The sequence below is a fragment of the Lissotriton vulgaris genome, chromosome 7 (assembly GCF_964263255.1).
Source record: "Lissotriton vulgaris chromosome 7, aLisVul1.2, whole genome shotgun sequence".
NCBI lineage: Eukaryota > Metazoa > Chordata > Amphibia > Caudata > Salamandridae > Lissotriton > Lissotriton vulgaris.
The window spans coordinates 118813962-118841154 of record NC_141695.1 but is presented as its reverse complement, the minus strand read 5'-3'; the positions used below and the strand labels follow the sequence as shown (position 1 = coordinate 118841154).

Sequence of the window (27193 nt, the reverse complement as noted above, 5' to 3'; positions counted from 1 at the left end):
GGATGCTGGCCAGCTCCAGAGCTGGCCAGCTCTGGAGCTGTCCAGAGAGACAGTCGCGCTGTTGAGCGGGTGCAGAAGCTGCTATTCCAGGCACGGGGGGGCGCAAGAGGTCCCATGAAGAGAAGCCAGAGCCCCAGCAGTCTCAGACCTGGAACTCAGCAGATCAACAGGCAACTCCGGCTGCGCGAGGGAGTCAGAGTGTGTGGAGGCGGCAGGTGCAGCACAGCCGTGACGGAGCCAAACCGGGGGGAGGTCAGGCAGTGCAGGGGTGATGCTCTTTATTAGGGGTCTCCGTGCACACGAGGATTCAGCTCTGCACAGGGGTCCGAGACCTGCACACTAGTCTCAGCGCTGCACAGGGGTTTCAGCTCTGCACAGGGGTCCGAGAGCAGCACAGTAGAACGAGCACTGCACAGGGGTTTCAGCTCTGCATAGGGGTCCGAGAGCTGCACATTAGTCTCAACGCTGCACAGGGCTCGCAGCTCTGCATAGGGGTCTAAGAGCTGCACTGTAGTCCGAGAGCTGCACAGGTGTTAGCTCTGAATAGGGGTCTCACAGCTGCATAGAAGCCTCCGCTCTGCACAGGGGCCTCAGCGCTGCACAGTAGAACGAGCGTTGCACAGGGGTTTCAGCTCAGCATAGGGGTCCGAGAGCTGCACAGTAGAACGAGCACTGCACAGGGGTTTCAGCTCTGCACAGGGGTACGAGAGCTGCACAGTAGAACGAGCACTGCACAGGGGTTTCAGCTCTGCATAGGGGTCCGAGAGCTGCACATTAGTCTCAACGCTGCACAGGGCTCGCAGCTCTGCATAGGGGTCTAAGAGCTGCACTGTAGTCCGAGAGCTGCACAGGTGTTAGCTCTGAATAGGGGTCTCACAGCTGCATAGAAGCCTCCGCTCTGCACAGGGGCCTCAGCGCTGCACAGTAGAACGAGCGTTGCACAGGGGTTTCAGCTCAGCATAGGGGTCCGAGAGCTGCACAGTAGAACGAGCACTGCACAGGGGTTTCAGCTCTGCACAGGGGTACGAGAGCTGCACAGTAGAACGAGCACTGCACAGGGGTTTCAGCTCTGCACAGGGGTCCGAGAGCAGCACAGTAGAACGAGCACTGCACAGGGGTTTCAGCTCTGCACAGGGGTACGAGAGCTGCACAGTAGAACGAGCACTGCACAGGGGTTTCAGCTCTGCATAGGGGTCCGAGAGCTGCACATTAGTCTCAACGCTGCACAGGGCTCGCAGCTCTGCATAGGGGTCTAAGAGCTGCACTGTAGTCCGAGAGCTGCACAGGTGTTAGCTCTGAATAGGGGTCTCACAGCTGCATAGAAGCCTCCGCTCTGCACAGGGGCCTCAGCGCTGCACAGTAGAACGAGCGTTGCACAGGGGTTTCAGCTCAGCATAGGGGTCCGAGAGCTGCACAGTAGAACGAGCACTGCACAGGGGTTTCAGCTCTGCACAGGGGTACGAGAGCTGCACAGTAGAACGAGCACTGCACAGGGGTTTCAGCTCTGCACAGGGGTCCGAGAGCAGCACAGTAGAACGAGCACTGCACAGGGGTTTCAGCTCTGCATAGGGGTCCGAGAGCTGCACATTAGTCTCAACGCTGCACAGGGCTCGCAGCTCTGCATAGGGGTCTAAGAGCTGCACTGTAGTCCGAGAGCTGCACAGGTGTTAGCTCTGAATAGGGGTCTCACAGCTGCATAGAAGCCTCCGCTCTGCACAGGGGCCTCAGCGCTGCACAGTAGAACGAGCGTTGCACAGGGGTTTCAGCTCAGCATAGGGGTCCGAGAGCTGCACAGTAGAACGAGCACTGCACAGGGGTTTCAGCTCTGCACAGGGGTACGAGAGCTGCACAGTAGAACGAGCACTGCACAGGGGTTTCAGCTCTGCATAGGGGTCCGAGAGCTGCACATTAGTCTCAACGCTGCACAGGGCTCGCAGCTCTGCATAGGGGTCTAAGAGCTGCACTGTAGTCCGAGAGCTGCACAGGTGTTAGCTCTGAATAGGGGTCTCACAGCTGCATAGAAGCCTCCGCTCTGCACAGGGGCCTCAGCGCTGCACAGTAGAACGAGCGTTGCACAGGGGTTTCAGCTCAGCATAGGGGTCTCAGAGCTTCACACTAGTCTCAGCGCTGCACAGGGGTTTAAGCTCTGCACAGGGGTACGAGAGCGGCACAGTAGTGTCAGCGCGGCACAGGGGTCGCAGCTCTGCATAGGGGTCTCAGAGCTGCCTAGTAGTCTGAGCGCTGCACAGGTGTCTCAGCTCTGCATAGGGGTCTCGAAGCTGCACAGTAAACCGAATGCTGCACAGGGGTCTCAGCTCTGCACAGGGGTCTCAGCTCTGCACAGGGGTCTCAGCTCTGCATAGAAGCCTCAGCTCTGCACAGGGGTTTCAGCTCTGCCTAGGGGTCTCAGAGCTGCACTGTGGCCTCAGCCCTGAAAGGGGTGTCAGCCGGGTCAGCACAGAGGTCTCTGGTCTCCACAGGGGATTTCTGCCCTGAAATGGCTCTCGGCTCGGCACAAGTGCAATGCAATAGGTCTCGCATTTGCAAGAGTTTGAGATAATGGCATTGTAAATGACAATGCCTTTTATTTATCGGTTTGTAAAAACCAACTTATAAATAAAAAAGGCATTGTCATTTACAATGCCATTAACTCAAACTCTCGTAAATGCGAGACCTATTGCGTTGCAAATGCTTGTTCCATTCTGAAATGGCTTAAGAAAATCCTCTGGCTGATTCCCCTAGGTTCACAGAGAACAGTGCTGCAAGCTCTGGTCATTTTCAGATTGGACTATGCGACTGTTCTGTATCTGGGTTCTGACAAAGCTTTGATTTGTTGCTTACAGGTCATCCAAAATGTGGCTGCCCGCCTTCTCTTTCGTCTGCTGAGATTTTTGTCTGTCTCTCCCTTGCCACAGAGACTGCACTGGCTGAGAGCTGTTCAAGGCCTTGTGTTCTACGTTACGCACCAGACACAGTCTTGTGTTATTCCTGCCCTTTAAGTCTCCGCCCACAGTTCTCCTACTTTTTCTTCACTTCGAATACTGCATTGGAGTGGAAAAATACGAAGTACAAATGTCCTTTTGATAAACATTTACACTGCATGTATGTAAACCCTGCACATTTAAACATGCCTAAAGAATTACCATAGTGCATGGTCCCGCAAATCCGCAAGTGTTGCACCTTTCCAGGAATACGTGAAGATCATTGGGGGGGAGGGAGGTGGGAGGATTACAAATAAAAAAACTCCAAACGTCGGTGTGAATCTAATATCCTTTGACTTAAGCCAACCTTCCCCATGACTGCCACAGAAAAAACAGATTTTTTCTATTTTGATAAATCCAATTCAAATTCTAAACAGTCTCCTATAGTTTGTAAAAAACATAAAAAATAAATAACTGGATGGTAAAGATTCAAGAAGAAGTGACCTTCACAGAGAACATCATATTTTAAAAACAAGCATTTACAATGCAACGGTCTCGCCTTAGCAAACGTTAGAGCTATTGGCATTGTAAATGACAACATTTTTATTCATGTGTTGGTTTTGAAAACAGATAAATAAATGGCACTGTCATTTACAATGCCAATAGCTTAATCTCTTGCAAATGCGCTACCTATTGCAGTTGCAATGCAATAGGTTGCGTATTTAAGCGAGTTGGAGCTAATGACATTCACAAATAATGCGTTTTATTTAGGTTTCAAAAACACACACAGCCACACACACAGCCGCACACACACAGCCACACACAGCCACACACACACAGCCACATACACACACAGAGCCACACATAGCCACACACACACAGAGCCACACACACACACACACACAGAGCCACACACACACACACACATAGAGCCACACACACATACAGAGCCACACACAGAGCCATACACACACACAGAGCCACGCATACAGAGCCACACACACACACAGAGCAACGCACACACAGACCAATCCACCACCTTTCATTCACGATGACTGTTGCACTCTAATTTTCTGGTGAAGGGCTGTCTCAAACAGCGATCTAGCCACGTTTAACTTTTTTTCCAGAAATGAGTAAAGTATAAGCAATTCTGTTTGTAATTAGGTTGCTTTTTAGTTTCGATTTTATTAGCGTTTGATAAATGTTTTTGGTGCTCTTCTTTTAGGCTTTTTTCAGTTGTGTCAGGTTGCCTTGGAAGAGGTTTTGCCAACAAATGTCTGCTGAAGTGAGCATGTGCTCCTCAGTGTTCACAGCCCCAGACCACCATGCTGTGGATGTCTGTTGTGTGGTGGGACTCTCTTATTCTGTGTGATAAGAGGTATTAGTACATGTGTTCGCTCTGCTTCCTCTATTAGGACAAGTTACGATTGTGCAATGCAACAAGACTTGTCAGGTCCATCTTTTTTAATATATCCAACACAGATTGTCGTCCTTCTCGGTTGGCTGGGTTATTTCAATTTCTTGTGCAAGTCGCTAAAGGTGACCAAGAGAGATATCAGATTTTTTGTTTGAAGTCAACGTCAGCTTCTTGAAATATTTTATTATTACGTCATTTTCGCTCAAAGTACGTGAATGTAGTTAAGTGTGAAGCCTGAAGTCTGGGAAACGCAATATTTAAAGGTTGGGTAGACCAGGCCTCAAAAGATGCTGCTTTCTTCCGCCATCTCATGGTGTGGATGATCCATCCACACCATGAGATGGACGAAAGTCCTCAAACATCCTCTGGAGAACGTACACAGCTGTTTCCTCCCGGGGTCATTTGGAGGTGCAGATATTCTATGCTCCGCGGTAAAATCTCATAACACATCCTTGGAAGGGCCGGGGCATCGCCGGTGGGCAGGGGGCACAGAGATGACCGTGGGGTTGAAATTACATCCCACGCACGGATGCTGCTGAAATCGGCTTTTTAGATGTCCACAAAATATACTATATTCGGAGGCTTGCTAATGGAAGGAGCAGGAGGCGAATCAAATCTGTGAAGATCAAATTAACATATTGTGTTACAGAGCATAAAATAACTTTCGAGGTTTCCCCACCAACATCTCATCGCAGGCTCACCCACGATGCAATGAGTACAGCAGTCATCTACGTACGACAAATGCGTCTCATGCTTTTTGGGGGTGATCGCATGCTGTCTCTGCGCCCTTTCTATTTAGTGTCAGCGCTGCTCCGACAAGACAGTACTGTGTGATCTTGGGCAAATCACTTTTCTCTTTGTCCCATAGGCCTTTATCCGCTATAAACTGAAGGCGTTCTTAAGGACCCGACCGTTCTGAAGTGCTATTAAAAACATCGCCACTTCCTAATGAAACTGTATAATACAGCTGGCTCCGGTCACGCTCCATGCGCGACTCGGGTCTCTGCAGCAGCCACTGCTCTGCATGCAATGGCCGCTAGAGGGCGGCAGCCGCGCACAGACGAAGCCGGGGTCAGGCACTTCAGGCTGCCGGGCAGACACCGCCAGCAGACACTAGATTCCCGGGACACGCTTCACGCCCACAAGGTTCACAGGAGTGTTGTGGATCAAACTGAGAAAAGTTGCAGTGCCCCGCTTTAGAGTATTTTATGCACGTTCAGTTTTGTGGGGAAATGGGATCGCTTAAAAAGCACCGATGTTCAACAATGCGCACTAAATCAAACAAGCATTTGCAATGCAATAGGTCTCGCAGCATTTAAGTTTGAGTTACTGGCATTGTAAATGACAATGCTTTGCATAATTTTTGTTTTTTGGTGTCCGTGTGTGCATGGCAGTGGTGGTGTCTGTGTGTGCATGGCAGTGGTGGTGTCCGTGTGTGTATGGGAGGGGTGGTGTCCGTGTGTGTATGGGAGGGGTGGTGTCTGTGTGTACATGGCAAAGGTGGTGTCCGTGTGTGTGTATGGCAATGGTGGTGTCCGTGCATGCATGGCAGTGGTGGTTTCCCTGTGTGTATGGTAGTGGTGGTGTCCGTGTGTCCATGGTAGTGGTGGTGTCCGTGTGTGCATGGCAGTGGTGGTGTCTGTGTATGTGTATGGCAGTGGTGGTTTCCCTGTGTGTATGGCAGTGGTGGTGTCCCTGTGTGCATGGCAGTGGTGGTGTCTGTGTGTGCATGGCAGTGGTGGTGTCTGTGTGTGCATGGCAGTGGTGGTGTCCGTGTGTGTATGGGAGGGGTGGTGTCCGTGTGTGTATGGGAGGGGTGGTGTCTGTGTGTACATGGCAAAGGTGGTGTCCGTGTGTGTGTATGGCAATGGTGGTGTCCGTGCATGCATGGCAGTGGTGGTTTCCCTGTGTGTATGGTAGTGGTGGTGTCCGTGTGTCCATGGTAGTGGTGGTGTCCGTGTGTGCATGGCAGTGGTGGTGTCTGTGTGTGTATGGCAGTGGTGGTGTCTGTGTATGTGTATGGCAGTGGTGGTTTCCCTGTGTGTATGGCAGTGGTGGTGTCCCTGTGTGCATGGCAGTGATGGTGTCCGTGTTTGCATGGCAGTGATGGTGTCCGTGTGTGTATGGCAGTGGTGCTACGTATATAAGTGTGCTTGGCCTGTGGCCATAGATTAGACTACAGGAACATTTGAATTGAATTGGGGGGGTGTGTATCAGTGCGTGGCTATGTTTGTGTGTGATGTGTGTCTGGGTGCGAGATGTGTGTACTTTCTGTAACTAGAAACATTGAGCTGTGCCCCCTGAAAACTCTCCCCACCCTGGCCCCATCAACTGCCACTTGGAGATATCCCTCTAGCCCTGCAAAGCAAAATTAAATACCGGGGCTCGTGAGTTTGCCTGTCTTTGTCAGATTATGTTATGACACGCGTGTCTGTTCGTTTTGCCTACAGGCACCCGGAAAATTGGGAAGCGAACTACTACGGAATCTAAATTTTCCACGTTTGTGGAGCAGCGAGTGGGCGTTTCAGACGGGTTCACTCACTGACTGTGTGTGGGTCACGGAGGGACCATTCACAAGGAGGGACCATTCACGGGCCTGTCTATCTAACCCTTGGAATTTCACTGCCCGAGATGAAAGGACCCGTTTGCTCGTTCATAAGGGAGGCAGCAGCGGCCATATGCGCGGCGCTGTGGGGAGGGTGTTAGACATGTAGCGCCGAGCGCGAGATGTGACGCTGCTCTGTCACAAGTGCGAGTGATTTATGGACCCCTTCGTAAGTGGTCCTGACCCTGTGGGGGACTCTGAAAAATTCCCAGCAAAAATGAACGCACCGCGGATGTCTAGGGTGTTTACCCTCACCCCAGCTTACTGTAGCAAAAGCGAACAAGTGCGCCTTGTATTTGTCTTTCCCGCCATTTCCAGTAACCCACTGCTCATCCAGCTAAACAGCCTTCTGATTGGTACGAAGCAACAACGCAATCAAATGTTGTTGTTTCAGAAACTCGTAAAGGAAACCCAACCGAAAAGTGGATATACGTGGGGTGGAAGGGTGGGAGGGAAAGGAGGAGTGTGTGCAGGAGTCCGGCGGTGGTGAAATGGACAACTCAACACAAAGGGCGTCATAGAAATGTAACACGGGCAGTTAGCCTACAGCACCGAGAATTAAACTGATGGTGATGTTAGCCCAGGTTTCGTGCCCTTTTACGGTTGGCTGACGTCATCACCTCCTGCGTAGACAAGAGCCTGGCCTGCGCTGAATAACGTCTCAGACATAAATTAAATGCACAAATGAATAAATCTGTTGATAATCGGAACTTTTGATTTCAACCTCAGAAGCTCAGAGAGATCTTACCCTGGTGAGAATTTGCATATCCCTTGCTGGGGAGAAATCGGCCACCAAAGGTTAATGCCCCCGGAAGTCCGCTGCGGCCGCCCTGGAAGTCAGGCACGGTCGCCTGTGACGGGGCGGGGCCACGTCCAGACCGGAAGAGGAGGGAGGCGGAGTCGATGCGTTTCGCGGCCCGGGGCTCCTGTGAGCGGTGTGGAGACCCGGGGCCGCGCTAGCAGGAGGTTGGGCGCCGCGTGCTGAGAGAAGAGTCCCCGACATTGCCCAGGTAAGTTTCAAAAGGCTGGGGGGGCTTGGTGCACTTGTGTGTGTGTGTGTGTGTGTGTGCGTGTATGCTCGTGTGTGTATGCGACGGTGACGCTCGTGTGTGTATGCGACGGTGACGGAGGGGAGGGGGGCCTCGGTGCACTTGTGTGTGTGTGTGTGTGTGTGTGTGTGTGTGTGCGCGCGCGCGCGTCTGTGTATGTGTCGGGGGGGGGGTGTCTCTGTATGTATGTATGTATGTATGTATGTATGTATGTATGTATGTATGTATGTATGTATGTATGTATGTATGTATGTGCGTGCATGGGCGCTTGTGTGTGTGTATGCGCATGCGTGTGTGGTGCTTGCGCTTCCCAGGAGACAGCGCCTGGCCACAGCGCGCGTTCCCGTTTCAAATCCACTCCAAGGATGCGCGCGGCCGAAACTGTCTCCTGTGAAGCACACTCGCTAACAAAAGATCTCTAGCGGAGACACAGCGCTGACGCGCTGTGTTCGCTACGAGACCTAAAAAAGAAGCAAGTAATAAAAGAGCCTGCATTTTAAACCCCTCGGAAATGTAAATGGTACAACATAGATTTTACACGGCCGAGAAGCCCTTCAGTATTAGAAAGTCCAATTTTAAAATCAAGAGACAATTTCACGAGGTACAGCAAGTAAAGAAAATACGCATCTTATCAGAAATGGGTACAAGTTACAACACTGCCAAAATGTGCACGACAAGAGCTATGGGGGTGCGCTGCCCAGGAAGAACGAGGCACCTCATTTCCAGGGTGAAACTCTTCCATAGAGAGCCTCAAAGTGGGTCTGATCCCAGCGCATTGTGTCTTTGATTTGGCATAGAGCGCCCACTTGCAGAACCGGTGATGCTCTAGTTTCGATTATACCAAAATAAAAGAAATAGATGTTTTTTTCTATTTCTTTCATTTTGGTATAATCGCGGCACCCACACTTTACTTGTAACATTTTAAAAGTAATTCGTGGGTGCCGCGATTATACCAAAATGAAAGAAATAGAAAAAACATCTATTTCTTTAATTTTGGTATAATCGCGGCACCCGTGCTTTACTTTCAAAATGTTACAAGTAAAGCACGGGCCCGCAATTATACCAAAATGAAAGAAATAGAAAAAAAATCTATTTCTTTCATTTTGGTATAATCGCGGCACCCGTGCTTTACTTTCAAAATGTTACAAGTAAAGCACGGGCCCGCAATTATACCAAAATGAAAGAAATAGAAAAAAATCTATTTCTTTCATTTTGGTATAATCGCAGCACCCGCGCTTTACTTTCAAAATGTTACAAGTAAAGTGTGGGTGCCGCGATTATACTAAAATGAAAGAAATAGATGTTTTTTCTATTTCTTTCATTTTGGTATAATCGCAGCACCCGTGCTTTACTTGTGACATTTTAAAAGTAAACCGCGGGTGCCGTGATCATACTAAAATGAAAGACATTTCTCTTTCAAAGTCGTCCTGGTCGGACGGCCTCAGCCTGACTTACTGCTGTGTTAAAAGGTAGATAAGGAACCTTTTACCACAGCAGTAAGTCAAGGAAGGCAGTCTGAAAGGGACGGGGCTAAAAGAGAAAGAAGTACCTTGGCCAAATATGAGCGTTGACGTTTCGACCCTAATGCGCCCCCATTGGTTGTCGCGGCAGGTCTTTATCAAGACAAAAGGTTGGAAAGGGCATCGGGGTCTGGTAGGGCGGGAATTGAATCTGGAGGGAAGCCTGTCGGTCAACCCTGGGTATTGCGGGCTACGGTAGTAACGCTGGCGAGCAAAGCGATGTCAGAGCGCCATCCGAGCTGTCAGGGTTGTGCTCGAGCAGTACCTCCAGGAACTTGGACATTAACCATCTATTTCCTTGGAATATTAACTCTGCAATACTGGCTTTCTAACAAAAGAAAACACCCCTGCCCACCCTCCCCGTTTCAATTGTATAAATCTGTATACAAGTGTCACTATACGCAATGCACTAGTCACTTTGTTCACCACAGTCACGCATCACATGTTTTAGCATCTATCGAAACTAAAAACGGAATGAAGTAATTCCCATGTATTGTGTGATTTGTTTTAATTATAAAAAACTTGGTTCTCAGACAGGTTTGCTTTTGTGTTTTGAGCTGTTATAGCCTTCTTTTAAAGTAATTCTTGCTACCACCCGACAGAACCACTTTTGTTGTTAATCACGCATACCCAGGTTCTGAGGGACATAGGGTTACCCCTTTTTTGTAAAAACATGTTGCACAACAGCCTGCGCTGCCGTGCAACATCTTTACAAAACATTGACGCCAGTAGCTCTCGCATAGGCAAAACCAATTGGCAATGCCAGTGATCGTTACTTTTGCCATTTCTAAAGAAAAGCACTGTTGTAACAAATCCTGCCAAGCTATGCTCTCCTTGTATTTTTGTAGTCTGCTCAGGAGCATGGCAATTAACAACGCAACCAACAAAAAAATATATAAAATATAAACATCTTGGTTTAATGATGTCCTGAAAAAAGCAAAACACTGGGAGTGCCGATATTGGGGGACTAACCCAATTAAACAAGAATGGTAAAGAAACTTGCTCGCAAGTGACACAGCTACTCTGGCAAGCATCACCAAAATCAATGCAGCAATTAAAATGTGCTAGCCATGACTAATATGTTAAAGGTAATTTAATTAGTGATTTAGTGTTCAAGTTAACTCTAGAAAAAAAGGCAATATAAAGTTTGATGCTGATGATACATGCTGTAGTGATGGGGAGCAGCGAAAGAACAAGATTGAAGTTGTCCCCCAACACACCTTTAATTTTCTTTGGCAGAGGAGCCACTGGGCTGGTTTTAGACCGAGCAATGTCCTTAGTTGCTTCTTTTGGCTCCGGTTTCTTCAGTGATGAATTGCTCTGGTTCTCCTTGAACTCAAATTTCCTTTTCCCAGGAGTAAGCTCCTGTGGGTACAAGGCACAAAAATAACCACCAACATTAATATGTTTTTAAAAAACGGTCTTTTTTTATAGGGCCATCGATAAGAACAACTTAACTAACACTATGTGACCACAGAGTAGCAGCTGAGAGTGCTACTCTGCCACTCTACACAAAAAAAAAACACAGAAATTACAGGTTCAAGTGCCTATACTTACTTAGCACAAAGTTGCTGCCTAACTGTAGCTGATGGTTTTAATTCCGTTTAGTCTCAATTCAGTGATGTGAAAAGAGTTGGAATGATCAGGACAGCTGAGCAGAATTTTTGTCTTATGTTATGTGCATGAATGTCAGCATTTCAAATGTCCTTTTTCACCTTCTGGTAGGATTTGTCATATGCACTGTGGCCTAACAAATCCTGCAAGCTATGCTCACATTGTGTTTTTAGGCTGTCCCCAGAAGCCCAACAATCAACAAATGAATACATGCGCTGTGGCCTACAAATACTACAAGCTTTGTTGACAATGAATTGTTAGTGGTCCCTGAGACCTGGGTGCCCTCTTTTTGCATGGTTGCCCCCACTTTTTGCTAAACTGCTGATGTACTTTGACTGAGTGTGCCCTGGGTTCCTGCCAAACAGGTACCCAGGGCCTATGTTGTTTTCCTAAACTGCATTGAAAAAAAACCCTTAATTGGCACTCTTTGGCCAAAGGTCAGTCCCTGTAAACGATACCACAGGTACCAAGGGCACTGTGGCCAGGGAAGACCCCCCAACGGCTGCAGCACTTACTGTGTCACCCGTGGAGGCACTGTGCCTTTACACACACAAACTACCTTTGCAGGATGTCTGTTTTGGTGCAGAACAAAGTGAAAAGTCAACATGGCACATGTCCCTGTATTAAACATACAAAATATACTCCAGCGTCTATGTAACGAGAGAACTAAAAAAAGGGAAGTTCCCACCAAGAATCAAAACTATGAAGTTAAATAAACAAACATTTATGTGTATGGATTCCCATCATTCACCAAGCCTGGTGAGAAGCTTCATCATTTGGGTATCCTTGATGTATAGAATGACGGACTAGCTCTATAGGCATCAGAGCTTACGAATGTCAGGGCTACAGGATGGTGACTATTGTAGCTCAACAGGGAATTCCTTGCCATGGGTTTAGTATACAATTCAGTCTCAAGGCCATCAGGTGAGGCAGTAATCAGAAGGTCCAGAAAGTGGAGTGTGTGTTTATCTATTTCTACTGTAAACCTCAAGAAATTGTTCCTTCCATTCAGCCATATGAGGAACTCATTCACACTTGACATGTCTCCTCTTCGGGGACAACTTGCCTTATGGGCAATTTCTCCGTATTCGGAGAAACTGCTCTACTAAAGAAAGTTTTTCTAAACACGCAAAAACTCTAACATCTCAGTTAATAGAGAGAAACTATCCAAAGAAAGTTGTTAGGCAAGCGGCCAAACGGGCCAGCAATAACAACCGAGAAAGTTTACTCGAGGAGAATACCAAACAGACCATGACCCAGAGACTGACATGTGTTAACACATTCTCAACAATGTCCAACGAGATAAAAAAATCCCTTCTGAAAAATTGGAAGATTCTCAACGTGGAAGGTGATAGCCTGCCCGCCCTCTCTTTGCCTTCTACGAGATAAGTTGGTGCATACGAGACCCCTCGCAATTAAACCTATTGCACAGGACACCATCTGGGGCACCCCGAATATACAGGGTCATTTTCCCTGTGGTTCTTGTAAGGTATGCCCGATGACAAGTAAATCTAAAACAATAAATATAGGCACGGAACGCCCGTGGGTACAAAACAAGTTAACAAACTGCAACACCGAGCGAGTGGTCTATCTGATCACTTGCCCATGCAGGCGGCAGAATGTGGGCATGACTACACGCAAAGTTAAACTGCGCATTATGCAGCATATGAGCACAATAAGGTGTAAAAAACAAGCCACAAAATTAACTGCCCATTTTCTTGAAGAAAATCATAAACCTAAAGATATGATATGGACCATTTTGGAACAACCGTATATTCCACAGCACGTTACTGACATTTCTAAATTCCTTCTCCTCAGAGAACAGCGCTGGGTCTTCAGGCTTAAAAGTGACACGAAGGGATTAAATGACTGTATCCCAGGGTCTTCGCTATAAAGACTTCCTTGTTTTTTTCTTTTACAGGTGTAACTCTTTATTAGCTATATCTTTGTTCTATGCAAGTGCTCCCTAACAGTGATTATCACAACAAACATAACATGTCAGGAAAGAAGGAATAACTCATATCAATGCTTCACAATCTTTCTTAGCTTTTATTATTCCTTGCAAATATTCCCATACACTAGCGTTGTGCACCATTTATATATAATAAAAAAACTCTCCTCTCTCTGCCTGAAGATGCCAGATCAGGAATGTCCAACATTCCTCCCATTTTTTATATGTATTCTACAACTAGGTAAAACGATGGCATTGCGAGGGTTTAATGTTGCCCACATTTTTTCGCTTATGTTAATCTGCCACAATTCTATCGGGCCGCAAAAGAACTACAATTCCCAGCTTTTTTGTAGTCCAATCTGTAATCACCATTTATATATTTTGAAAAAAAACTCTCCTCTCTCTGCCTGAACATGCCAGATCAGGAATGTCCAACAATCCTCCCATTTTTATATGCACTCTACAACTAGGTAAAATGATGGCATTGCGAGGGATAAATGTCGCCCTTATGCTATATGTATGCAATTTTTCGCTTATGTTAATTTGCCACAACTCGATCGGGCCGCAAGAGAACTACAATTCCCAGCTTTTTTGTAGTACAATCCGTAATCTCGCGGGACTTCAGAGACCGCGGGATCACGGAGCAAGAATCGGAAGACTGCTGCAGCAGCCAAACACACTAATACTGGGTTCACCTTCCGTTCGGTACCTCCCCGACGGCTCTGCTGACCGTCCGAGGTACCGATGGAAAGGTAAGTGGCATGCTGAATGTCTCCTTTAGGTTAACAATCGAGCGGAAGTATGCTGAGCATTCAGCAATTAGGGGGTTGTTTCCTCTAACTTAGGCGATTGTATATGTAGACGCATTGCGCTAAAGAAAGGGGCTTAGTATACCCATGATATCGATAACCATAGAAACAGTTGTCTGGTTGGTTTTTATGCTAAACAAACGTGTGGTAGAACACGGTCCACAGGACAGATATGAATTTGTTTTATTAAAACTAGGCTGGCAATCCTTTACGTATTACTTGCATAGAAGGGACATATTACTACTATACTATTGAAAAGTCATCTCACTGACTATATGTTTGGCTAATAGAGGCAGCACATGACCTAATGGGTTCATATAGATGTAGGATGAGTACCTGCATATGAGAAAGTAGCTACAACCTTTTTTTTAAAATATGTGTAACAACAGATGAAGTTTATACATATATTTTGTTGGAATGTACCCTAGAGCATTCCGTATTTCTACACCTAGGGTCTGTATTTTGACATGTATTATTGGGCGCCAAATTACATACATGTGAAATGTGTACCCAATGCTGAATGGTGTTGTGGTTGTGTACTGAGGATAGATGTTATTGTTTTTAAATGTTAAAGTCTGATGCACCACAAGAATTTTAGTTAGGTGTATTTTTCTTTTTAGAGCGGTGCCTCTTACATCCTGAGCCGTTGCCAGGTGGGGTGAGGCTTTATCATCCATATTACAAAGGTAAGATGGAATCAAGCACCATTTAGGGGCGTATATGTAGGCAGAAAGTTTTGTGGCCACATATTAAGAGTGAACTTTGTTGGTCGTTTCTCTCCAAGAATCTTTTGTGTTCTGTATCTTTCAGAAAATTGAAGATATCAAGAAAGAATCGGAATTGTGAGATGTTGTACTCACACCATATCCTTTTTTTGTATTGTAATTAATAGTCATTGCAGTTTTGTTGTGTTGAGGTCCTGACGAAAGCACATGGCTCTATCTATCGCCTTAACGTGCTGAAACATGTTGACCACCACTGCCTAGGACAGCTATTTGTGAAAACTAGTCCTGGCGTTCATGCTTTTAATCTTTGATCGTGACTGACACAAATAAGAAGAGTTAGTCTGTTCACGCACCAATTTTATACTTTTTCACACTTCACTTTTACACTGCATTTAATAAAATACCCACGTAAAAAACATTTTCTTTGGGGTCCCATGTATTACATCTTGCTCATCTTGGAAATACACCCATTTGACATTCGTAAGCTCTGATGCCTATAGAGCTAGTCTGTCATTCTATACATCAAGGATACCCAAATGATGAAGCTTCTCACCAGGCTTGGTGAATGATGGGAATCCATACACATAAATGTTTATGTTTATTTAACTTCATAGTTTTGATTCTTGGTGGGAACTTCCCTTTTTTTAGTTCTCTCGTTACATAGACGCTGGAGTATATTTTGTATGTTTAAGTCAGTCTAGGGGCTACATATTCCAGTTAGTCTTTAAACTTTGGCCTCTGACCCTAATTCAATCTCTCTTTGTGTTGTGTACATGTCCCTATATGCCATGCCCACAACCCACTGGCCTGGTATATGTCAGCCAACCCTCTAGCTGGGTGCACTATACCAGTGGTGAGGGTACAGGTGCATGAACCCTGTACACTAATGGGGTCTAAGCCAATTCTTAGACACTGTAAGTGCAGTAATGTCATTAAGAGTATATGGTGCTGGGAGTTTGTCATTATGAACTCCACAGTACCATAATGGCTTTACTGAAAACTGGGAAGTTTGGTATCAAACTTCTCAGCACATTAAACCTACACTGATCCAGTATGGCTGGACACCATCTAATCCTGCCTAAATTCAATTTCCTGCACACTTTCCAGTTAGCGCCAGGATGCTTCTTCCGGAGCGACAGTCGCGCATTACAAATACCAATACCAATACCTATGGGAATTAATGAAAAATAAAAACAGAGGGCATATTAGAGATGCCTCCGGAAAATGAACCCACCACTAGTTTCCAGGCTGAGTGGCTGGTTTCAGCTGTCACCACCAGACAAGTTTCTGGACCCCGGGGTCGAGAGCCTGCTGCTCTCTGGGGCCTGAAACAATGCACATCCTATGACGAGGTCACAAGCCTCCTCCCCCAGGATGGGCAGGGTTCACAAAGGGGAAGCTTCAACGGCTTGCCGCCTTTGTGAGCTTCCCCAAGCCACTTGCTGCTCTCAGCAACTGGTCCCCACTGGTTCTGACCCCCCACTTTGAGCGGGAGAACCTGCGGGGAAAAACAAGTGAGGGAGAGGTGTGCCAACCTCTGCCAACTCCACCCCTCAGGTGGGGGAGGAGAGGTGAGGCACAACTCTCAGTCCACGCCATCTTGAAGATGCCAGTGTGGGATTTAATGAAAAATGCACACAGAAGGCATCTTAGAGATGACCCCTGAAATACTACCTAACACTAGTGTCCCGCCGAGTGACTGATCGCCAGCTGCCATCACCAGGGGGTCTGAAACAACGCACACCTTGGGACGAGGTGCCGAGCCTCCTCCCAGGACAAGCAGGTCCATGAAGAGGAAGATTCAAAGGCTTGACGCCTTTTAGAGCTTCCCCAGGCTTTTGCTGCTTCCAACAACTGTCCCGAACTGGTTCTGACCCCCACTTTGGGCGGGAGAATCGTCAGGAAAACCAAGTGAGGAAGGGAAGTATGCCCAACTTTGCCAACCCCACCCCTCAGGTGGGGGAGGCGAGGTGAAGCCCAACTCTCAGCCCCCGCCATCTTGCAGATGGGGGGGGGGGGGCCCAGCTAACAACAGTGAGGCATAAGTCCCCCTCCCACTAGAGGGTGGCATAATAGGAGGTGTACCCACCCCAAGGAAGGGACCCTTTGGTCCCAACCTTTACCTTCCTGTAACGCCCCTAAATATAGTTTTTAGGGGCAACCCTGAACCTTGCCTCCTCAGGCAAGAGCCGATGAGAAGAAGAAAGACCGAAGAGCCATGCTGGAACTAAGTAGCGGAGTAGATCCACTGACTTGGTTCAAGCCCTACTGGCCAGTCCCCACTTCGAACCTGCTCCTGGGATATCCCAGTGTGTCCTGCAGCCAGCAACCTCAAGAACCCCAAGGACCTTTCCCTGCTTTCCACAAGAAAGACTGTGTCTCCCATGAGCACTGGATTTGCTTCCTCACAGACTCTGGCCAAATCTGCGAGTTTGTACCACTCTACACCCATCGCCTACGACCCGTGTTCGAGTGGCCCAACACTAGGAGGAGGTCACACCGGCGACCCTGACCGGAGATCCTATGATGTCTGACCTGCCTCAAACCTCCAAGCGAAGCCTGCAGCCTCTTTCTAGATGATGCCCTGCGACCAGAGCTGGTAAGAAAACCTGATGCCTAAAGTCAACCGACGGTGTCCTAGCATCCCTAGTCCCCAGGCATCCTAATTTACCTCTCCAAAAGGTGCCACCTTCAGAAGATCTTCGTCCCCGAGCCTCCAGTCTTTGTTGCAACCGGAGAATAGCCATTGAAATCAACAGGGTACCTGACGCCAAACCAGCACCCTACACTCAGCCGCCCCTAAGCCGCTGCAGGTGTACTTTGGGTGCTAACTCGGATCTCCCTTTGCCCTGAGCATTACACCAGGACCTTTGCTCCCACAACCTTGTGGCCCGCTTGTGAGCAACCACTAACCGGAGGCCCCCTATCCCCAATTGGATAACATTGGACCTCAGCACTCTGCACCGGGCAGTCCTAGTGAAGCTGAGGGTGCTTTGAGAGTGCATCCTGGTTCTAACCCCAGAATACCAACTCCCACAAACTGGTACTTGCCTGTAAACTGATAACTCAATTTTCTTTCATAGGAGTGCATTGACTGCTTTTTCCTAAAATATTGTTGAGTGTGGAGTTGTATGAAACATTAAAAAACTGCAAATAACTGAAACCTGTTTTACTTACCTTTTCTCTAGGAAATGTCCCAGTGTGATATCTAGGCATATGACACTGAGTAGAAGGAAAATGCTACTTACCAAGTATGCGTCTGTTCTTGCCATGTAGAGCTGTAGATTCACATGCTTTGCATAGCCTGCCATCTAGTGTTGGGTCCGGATGTTTACACTTCGTTTTTCTCCGAAGAAGTCTTTCCCAGTCACAAGGTAGGTGACTCCTCCTTTCTGTGTCAGTGCGCATGGACATCAACTCCATTGTTTTTCTGCAGAGAGTGATAATGGAGTTAGTAAGAGTAGTAGAATAGAGACGTCTTTGTGTATGTATCTAAACAAGATATCACTTCAACAGGTAGAGGTACCCGGGGAGGTGGGTGGGCGCATGTGAATCTACAGCTCTACATGCTAACAACAGATGCATACTGGGTAAGTAGCATTTTCCGTTCGAGGCATGTGAGCTGTAAATCATATGCTTTGCATAGACTATATAGCAGTAATCTCCCAAAGTGGTAGCTAACCTATGGCTGTTGCAGTAGTTTGAAATAGTGTACATAAAACTGCTTAGCCCACACTAGCTTGCTGTCTTGCTAACATATCTACACAATAGTGTTTTGTGAATGTGTGAGGTGTAGACCATGTTGCAGCTTTGCAGATGTCATCTATGGGGATATTTCCTAAAAGCCATAGAAGCCCCTAGTTTGCGTGTGGCGTGCGCTTTAGGGGGAATTGTTAATATTCGTTTTGCTTTTGCATAACATGTCTGAAAGCATTTGACTATCCACCGAGCAATACCTGCTTTTGATATTGTATTGCCTTTATGAGGTGGAGTAAATGCCACAAAGAGTTGTTTCGTCTTACGGAAAGGTTTTGTCCTTTCTGTGTAATAACGTCTAAGGTATGTAGAGGACGATCTGCCACAGAATCTGGTTGAGGGAAGAACACAGGCAACTCAACAGATTGGTTGATATGAAAGGCAGAAATCACCTTGGGTAGAAATTTAGGGTTAGTCCGAAGAACCACTTTGTTTTGGTGTACTTGTATGTTAGACCTGTCTGCATCTGGGGATACTCTAACCAACATTATTTATTTTTGTCCCCCTTAGCCTCCCAGAGTTTCTGTTTTTATTTTTTATATATGTCCACCAGGATTTTTCAGTGCTGTCAGGGGGCTAGGTGTTCCTTGGCTATGACGCCATTTTTCCCTCATAACCTGTGAGGCCTAGACAAGCCCCTTGAAAATCTAGGGACATCCAGAAACCTAAAAGGGTGTCCACCAACTGCCATAACGGACACTACTGGAGAACAGGCCCATAGGCTAACATGAGGAACTTTCCAGAACCATCTAGTGACTTCTGCAGGTCTCAGGCCACCCTATAAAAGGCCAGTGACCAGCAGCCATTTTGTGCTGACCCAAGAGTGGAGGAGTGAGGCAGTGGTGAGAGGAGGTGGACGCACTGGGAGCAGCTAGTTTGTCTTTGAGGCAGACAGTCACTACAGAGAGACGTTCCCCCTTCAGCCTCTGACCAATCCCTCCCCAAACATCAACTGCTGATAATGAAAATAAGCTACGTGTGAAGGAAGACCCTTCTAAATCTGAGCCCCAACGAATCCTGACAGGTCGCTCTTATTAGAGGGTTTCCCTAACTTCCAATTCCCAGCGCTGCACCTACCAGCGTTGAAGAACAGCTGTGAGCCCCGTGACGTGGCTGAAGTTCCTTGACGTGTTCTGGTGAAGACGTGTGTCTGTGGAGCCATAACGTCCTGGGGAGCGAGGGCGCCGCTCGAGAGCATACTTCCCCTGGAGCCGGTGAGGGAAGTGACTGAGTGAGAGCAGCGGCGCTGCTCCGATCGTCTGCGGGACCCCGGGGGCACCGGCCGCGTCAGTATCACACCCCAAGGCTTGGAGAGTACAGAGGCGCTTCCGCGCATGCCCTGAGCACGTCCGCTCCTGAAGGCAGGAGGGGCCTAGAACCGAGCAGGTCCAGACGAGTAGCGTCCTTCCTGGGAGCGGCCGCCGGGAGAGGCGGGAGAAGAGCGAGCGCTTCCGCGCATGCCCGGTGAGGAAGTGTCTGCCCTGAGGAGAGGCGTCGAGGGAGCGTCTCCGGATCATCGAGTGCTGCCGAGTTGACCGCCGCGCAGTGGGCGCAAATCCTTCCTGGTGAGGAGCAGAGGAGAGGCCAAGGTGTGTGACTTCGACTTTACCCCCCCCGCTCGAGTGCCTCGGAAAGGAGCTGACGCGAGCAGGAAGGGGGGAGTTGTGCTCACCGTCGTTCCTCCGCCCCAGCCTCAAGTAAGCAGCTGGCACGGCGGGAGGAAGAAAAAGTGAGGCATTGAAGCCAGAAGGAGCCTTAAGGCAGCGGTGACGCGTGGGGACTGGGACAGCATCGTCCCCACGCTAAAGTAAGGAGTAGGGAAGAGGGGCCCCTGGGGAGTTCTGAGAACTAGGGATAACTTAACTCTGGTTATTGTTCTCAGCTGTGGAGAGGAGGAATAAGAGCACTCTATGGAAGCCAAAGTTAATTAATGCTGAGGTCTAGCTATATATCTCAGGTTATTTACAGAATTGAATGCGGAGTAGTGATGCTGGAGTCTGATGCAATGTCTTATTGAAAATAGCTACTGAAGCAGGTTAATATCTCTGCAAGTGGCACACTGAATCTATAATGTGAATTTACCCTTCTGTAACCAGTGATTGAAGGAGTAGACTGGTAGAGTTAACTATAATTAATCCCAACTGTAATGTACCTTTGATTCTTATTTACTGACTAGGAAAAGTATTGGATGTCACTTGAGAGCTATGAGAACTGTGTAAATTATTTGTGTACTGCTTTTATTTAAAACAAGAACAAGAAAGTATATTATTTTTATAAAAGGTACTGGTATTTTCCTAAGATTGGTGTTGTCTTTTATTTTAGTGGTTAATCACTGGGTTACTGTGAGTGGGACTTGTAGGCACTTAACCAACGCCTTGAGTTTAGCTGTATCCACTACTGTGCCAGGCTACCCTATGTAGTCTAGGATACCCTAGGTCTAACATTGTAAAAATGGTTGCTCTATATGGTTAGTGACTTCTCCTCAGTGATGTGATAGCTTTGAGGAAAGTTATCTTCCAAGTGAGAAATTGCAGCTCACATCTGTGCAATGGCTCAAAGGGTGGACCATCAGTCTGGTGAGGACTGAGATTTCACACTGGAGCAGGGGAAGTCTTGGGGAAATGACTTAAGTCCCTCCATAAAAGCCTTTATGACAGGCACTCTGAATAGAGACAGATGTTAGTCTCCCACGAAGCTCGGGTCCTGCAATGAGACAACGCCGGACAGAGCGGGGCCTCCTTTTTCCTGAGCTGGGTTCCAGGAGAGGTGAGGTACACTCCCTGTACTATTCAGATGTAAGAGACTCCGTTTGGTACAGAGGAACACGAATTTGGACTATTTATGTATATCCTTTACAGATTTTCGTTACGTTCACTTTATGTATGCAGTAGCTAATGCTTAGAACTCTGGCCCTGAAGAAAGCCATGGGATCTTGTCCCTACCGGCTGAAACATGTTGGCCTTGTAAATGCAGTTATATGTTTAGACTGCTTCCTCTGCATTGCTCTTGTTTGTTTGAGGGAAAGGACAAATTACATTAGAGTTTTCACCTATTGATCCTTTTACCCCTTGTTTTTAACTCACACATCTTTTGATTTTTGCACTGCACTCGATCCCATCTTTATCATTTGTTCATGGGTACCTTAGCGATTGATGGTGCGACCCAATTGAGTAAGGGCGATGGATGGGTCTCATTGATCAAGAGACATACCACCCCATTTTTGGATGACCAAATGAGAACACTTGATCTACATACCTATTTGATGGGAATCCAACACATCTCTGTACGGGTCTTACCAACAATCTCAGTAGGTCCTTCGACAGGTTTGTCCTGGCACACATTCTGATATAGAGACTTATATAGCTCTATTAGCGCCTAACTCACTTATGTAGGAGTTTTGCAGCAGCTCGGAGTACTTGAAGCTCCGTTATAGACCCCCGGTTCTTTTGTTGTTAGAGACAGATGTTGTCTATTCTGAAGGTATGCAGCTACTGCAGCTTGATGTAAGCGTACATTTGAACGCAGTAATTAGCATATAATGTTTTGAACTGAAACATCAAGCGGGTTGATTTGATTATTACAATAAATCACAAATCGCTTCCATATTGCTGCATAGTAAGCCCTTGTGGTAGGACGTCTAGCCTCTTTGATAATGTTCATGCACTCTGGAAGAAGATTGAGGTAGCCAAACTCTAAGACTTCAGGTGCCAGATCGCAAGGTTGAGATAACTGGGATCTGGATGTCTTATTTCTCCATGGTTCTGCGTGAGAAGATTGTTTGTAAGATGTAGTTTTTGGTGAGGAACTACTGGGAGATTCAACAGGGTGGTGAACCAGGGTTGACGGGTCCATGTGGGAGCAACTAGGATTAGTGTCAGGGACGCTGTGTGAGCTTTCGAACCACTGGTGGAATGAGTGGGAGAGACAAAAAAGCTTAGGCAAATACCCTGACCAATTCATCCATAGTGCATTGCCTCTGAACAATGGGTGTGGATACCTGGATGCAAAGCTTGGGCATTTTGCGTTTAGGTGTGTGGTGCACAGATCTATGTTCAGGAAGCCATACATCTGAAAGAATGGGAGGAGAACTAGAGGGTGGAGTTCACACTTGTGGATCTGTTGTCTTTGTAGTTCGGGCTGGACTGTTCCCATGAGGCACAGGGTCAAGGCTGATTTGTATATAGCCATTGTCTGACCTAGGGTGGTGTGGAGTGCAAAAAAACGATAGAATTAGGCACAGATCTTTGTACTGGGGTGAATGGAAGACATTGTTCTGCATTCTGTCCATCAACTGTGTTTTTTGCAATTTTCACCCCGAGTGGGCTGGGTATGCTCAGACGTGAGTCCCAGGCTCTCCACATCACTGGAGTCAAGCTATCCAGGCTGAAGAAGGCTGATAGCCAGAAACCGGTCCTTGGATGCTTGATTCCGGTCTAGGAAAGACATGGCTTGGTAGATCGGGCTGGACTGTTCACATGAGGCACAGGGTCAGGGCTGATTTGCATATAGCCATTGTCTGACCTAGGGTGGTGTGGAGTGCAAAAAAAAGATGGGTTTAGGCCCAAATCTTTGTACTGGGGTGAATGTAAGACATTGTTCTGCATTCTGTCCATCAACTGTGTTTTTTGCAATTTTCACCCCGAGTGGGCTGGGTATGCTCAGACTGGAGTCCTACGCTCTCCACATCACTGGAGTCAAGCTATCCAGGCTGAAGAAGACATTGTTCTGCATTCTGTCCATCAACTGTGTTTTTTGCAGTCTTTGTCAACTGAGCAGATCTGTTATTTGATTTGTCTACTCCTGGAAGGTGTTCTGCGAGTAGATACATTTTGTGACGTATGGTCCACCTCCAGATGGTCTCTGCTGGTTGTGCAGCTGGAGAGAATGTGTCCCCGCTGTTTCTGTATGTAGTACATTGCTGTCATGTTGCCTGTATGTATCAGGACAGCTTTGCATACTAGATGAACTTGAAAGGCTTTGAGCGCAAAAAAAAAAAAAAAAAACGCTAGATGCTCTATATGATTTATGTGAAGCTGCTTTTGCTGCAGGTGCCACATGCCCTAAATTGTGTTATTTTGGAGATGAGCTCCCCAACCAGTGAGTGATGCATCTGCTATTAGCACAGTCTGTGGAACCGGGTCTATTAAGGGCCGCCCTTTGGAAAAGTTTTGTGGATTCCACCACTGCAGAGTGATGAGTGTGGCCGTCCACCAACACTAGATCTGATAACTGACCCTGAGACTGGTTCCACTAACATGCTAAGCATTTCTGAAGGGGACACATTTGAAGTCTCGTGAAAGGGACTATTAGGATGCAAGACGCCATCATCCCTAGTAACTGCATGAACACTAAAGCTGGCAATGAGTGTTGAGGCTGGAACTGAGAGTAGCCTCTATATGTTGCAGATTCTGGCCGGATTGGGGTAGGCAAGAGCCTTTTGCGCATTTAGAGTGGCTCCCAAGTACGCTTATGTGTTGGAGATAGGACTTGAACACATTTACTGTGAATTCACGACCGTGGAGCAGTTGTACGGTTTTGTGAGTGTGTTGTATACAGATTTGTTGCTCTCTAGCTTTTATGAGCCAGTCTACGTATGGGAAGACGTGAATGTGTTGTCTTCGTAGATGAGCTGCGACGACTGCCAGGAATTTGGTTAAATTCTGGGTGCAGTAGTGACTCAGAATGGGAGCACCTTGAATTGATAATGGTGGGCCGCTATCACAAACCTGAGGTATTTGCGGTGAGCGGGTTGTATTGGGATGTGGAAGTAGGTGTGGAGAGAAAGTCACCTTGCTGAGGAGTGGAAGCACTTGTTGGAGTGTCACCATATGAAAGTGATCCAACTGAATGTATAGAATCAGGTCTCGGAGGTCTAGTATAGGCCTGAGAGAGCAGTCTTTCTTGGGAATTAAGAAGTACAGGGAGATTACACCAGCCCCTTGATATTGTAATGGGACGGGTTCTATAGTTCATTTTCTAACAAAGAGAGAACTTCTTGCTTGAGGAGGTGGAGATGTTCTTATGACATTGCATGTGACCTTGGAGGAATGTTTGGGGGAGTGTCTAAGTTCCAGGCAGTAACCATATTGGTTAAATTGTAGAACCCATCTGTCTGATGGATTGTATTCCAAACGGGTAGAAATTGGGAGAGATGTTCCCCGACAGGAGTGGAATGATCGGAGGGTAGCGGAAGGAAGTCACTGTTTGGTGTTTGAAGGGGAACTGCATGTTGCGTTGCCTCTGCCTCTTCCCTTATGGTTGTTACCTCTAAATAAACCTCTAAAGTAACCTCTTGATGAGGGCGAATGATTATTGCCCTTGTAAGAGGAGTAGGTATTTTCTGGTGAAACGTTTCTGGAGCCACCCCTGTAAAAGGAGCGACAAAATAATCCCAGGTAGGAAGGTAATTGCAAAGCCCCCATGGACTTGGCGACCTCAGTGTCTTTCTTCATTTTCTCTAAGGAGGTGTCCACTGTTAGGCCGAAGAGTTGTTCTTTTTAAAATGGTAGGTTGAGAATAAAGTCTTGTACCTTGGGTTTGAACCCTGAGATTCTCAGCCAAGTAGGCATGCGTAGCAGTACACTGGTGTTAACTGAGCGGGATGCTGTGTCTGCTGAGTCTAAGGCGCAACTAATAGAGATATTAGTGATTAATTTACCCTCCTGAAGGAGGTCATTGGCCTTGGTTTTGTGCTCATCGGGCAGAAACAGCATTAATATTTCCAGCTCATCGTAATGAGCTCTGTCGCAGCGAGCTAATAGAGCTTGTGCATTTGCAATTTGTCAATGATTGGCTGCTTGTGATGCTACTCGTAAGCCGGAGGCATCGATTAATTTTAATTCCTTATCAGGAGGAGGGGCCTCACCTATGGTTTGCAAATTTGCTCTGTTGCGAGCATTGGAATCTACAAGGGAGTCTAATGGAAGCTGACCCTTGATGTAAGTAAGGTCAGAAGGTGCTGGCTTTTACTTTTTCTTTACGATGGGCGTAATAATTCTTGCCCCCACCGGGTGTTTACAAATTTTTCAGCATAGGTAATGTTCGAGAAGATCTCAGAGAGGAACTTAAGGTTTCAAACAAGAAGTCGTCCTCAAGAGCCTCCTGGTGTAATTCCACACCCATGGTTATGAGCATGCCTATTAAGTAGCTCTATGGATATACCTCAGAAACCAGCCAGCCAAAATACTAGAAGTCGGTCGTTTTTCAGTGGGCATCTCTAAGATGCCCTCTGAGTTCATGTTATATTAAACCCGACACTGGCATCAGTGTAGGTTTATTATGAGGAGAAGTTTGATACCAAGCCTCTCAGTCTTTAATAAAGTCATCATGGAGCTCTAAAGTTTGCGCAGACAAACTCCCAGCCCATGTACTCAAAATGGCTTCACTGTACTTACAATGTCTGTGAATGGCACAGACACTGTAGGAGCATATTGCTCATGCAGCTATGCCCTCACCTGTGGTATGGTGCACCCTGCGTTAGGGCTATGTGGCATGCCAGAGGAGTGACTTACCCCTGCCACAGGCAGTGTGGGTCGCATGACACACAGGCATGTGTGCCATGCCGACTCTTCAGTTTGGTCTGCACCAAAACACACAGCATGCAATGGCAGTGTGTGGGTGTTAAGGTGAGGGGTCTCTAGGGGTGGCATAATCTATGCTGCAGCCCTCAGAGGCCTCTCTGGCCACAAGGTCCTTGGTACTAGGGGCACTTCGTAGAAGGGACTTACAAGTGGCCCACAGGTGTGTCAATTGTGGGAAGTTTGATACAGTTTGGGGAAATAACCCAAGTGCTGGGGCCTGGTAAGCAGGGTCCCAGCACACTCTCAGTCAAGTTAACATTGGGTATCTGGCAAAAAGTTAGGGTGGGTAACCATGCAAAAAGGGGCATTTTCCTACCCAAAGCCAATAGCAAGCAACAGGCGAAATGCATTCTCCGATCAACTTTCTTAATGTCCTCAAGATGTATTTGGCAAACTAGACAGCTACGCGGTCTCGTAGGCTGCGCCTAAAAACGATTTCATACTGTTTTAAATCTGATATCACAATGAAAAAAAGTAAGCAACCCAGTAGACAATACTTGCCCAATCCACAAAGTTTCAGAATAGATAATTAAAAAAAACTTTTTTTGATAAAAAAAGGTCTACACGGTCTAACTGAGAATCTGCTATTCCGGATTTTTTTTGGCCTCATCTCATGCTAATCTAGCATGTGCACAAAGGTCTAGGTTACCTTTCACTGCGACCTGGTGCAGGACCTAATGGAGGAGCGCTAAGCAAACTCTCAGTAGTGACAGAGGACTCCTTTCACAGCCACAGGTTGATGCATGTAGTGAGTTTGTAGCAGCATACAGTATTTTGTCATGATACTAGTCTCACTAGGCCTTTTTACATGTCTCATGTGAGTGGGAGGCTACTGGCCCACTTAGAAATTTTCAATGCTAATGGGGAACACAGAATCCTAGAGCAGAATCCAGAATGCCTGGATGCCATGACACTCTTGGGGGTCGAGTCGCCTCAAAGAGTGCCCCAGAAATTCTCTCTCATACGCCCCTGGCATAAGTTAAACTTTGACCAGTTCCACGCCCTATTCTCTAGCAATACGCCCAGCCTGCCAGATGCTCCGGATGCTGCCAACAAAGCAATTGTGGACTGGATCCTCCGCCCTCTGGACACACCTATTCCTGTTAAACGGTCCAAGTGTCGTAACACCAAATCTAGTCCTTGGTATAATGACAGGCTCTCTATCATGCGTAAAGCCTGTAAGAAGTTGGAGCAGGCGGGAAGACTTTATGACGCTACCCTGAAAGGGTGCTACCTGGAGGCCACT

The 27193-nt window shown here is 47.1% G+C and overlaps 1 protein-coding gene across 2 annotated transcripts in view; it reads right to left on the bottom strand.

Annotated features, from left to right (window-relative positions):
• The window catches only part of XRCC1 (X-ray repair cross complementing 1), a 310744-nt gene that overhangs the window by 190592 nt on the left and 92959 nt on the right, over window positions 1-27193 (bottom strand). For both annotated transcript variants that reach the window (XM_086929793.1, XM_086929794.1), the window contains exon 8: window positions 10733-10877. In XM_086929793.1, coding sequence (XP_086785919.1) covers window positions 10733-10877 — 145 coding nt within the window. The remainder of the gene's footprint in view (window positions 1-10732; window positions 10878-27193) is intronic.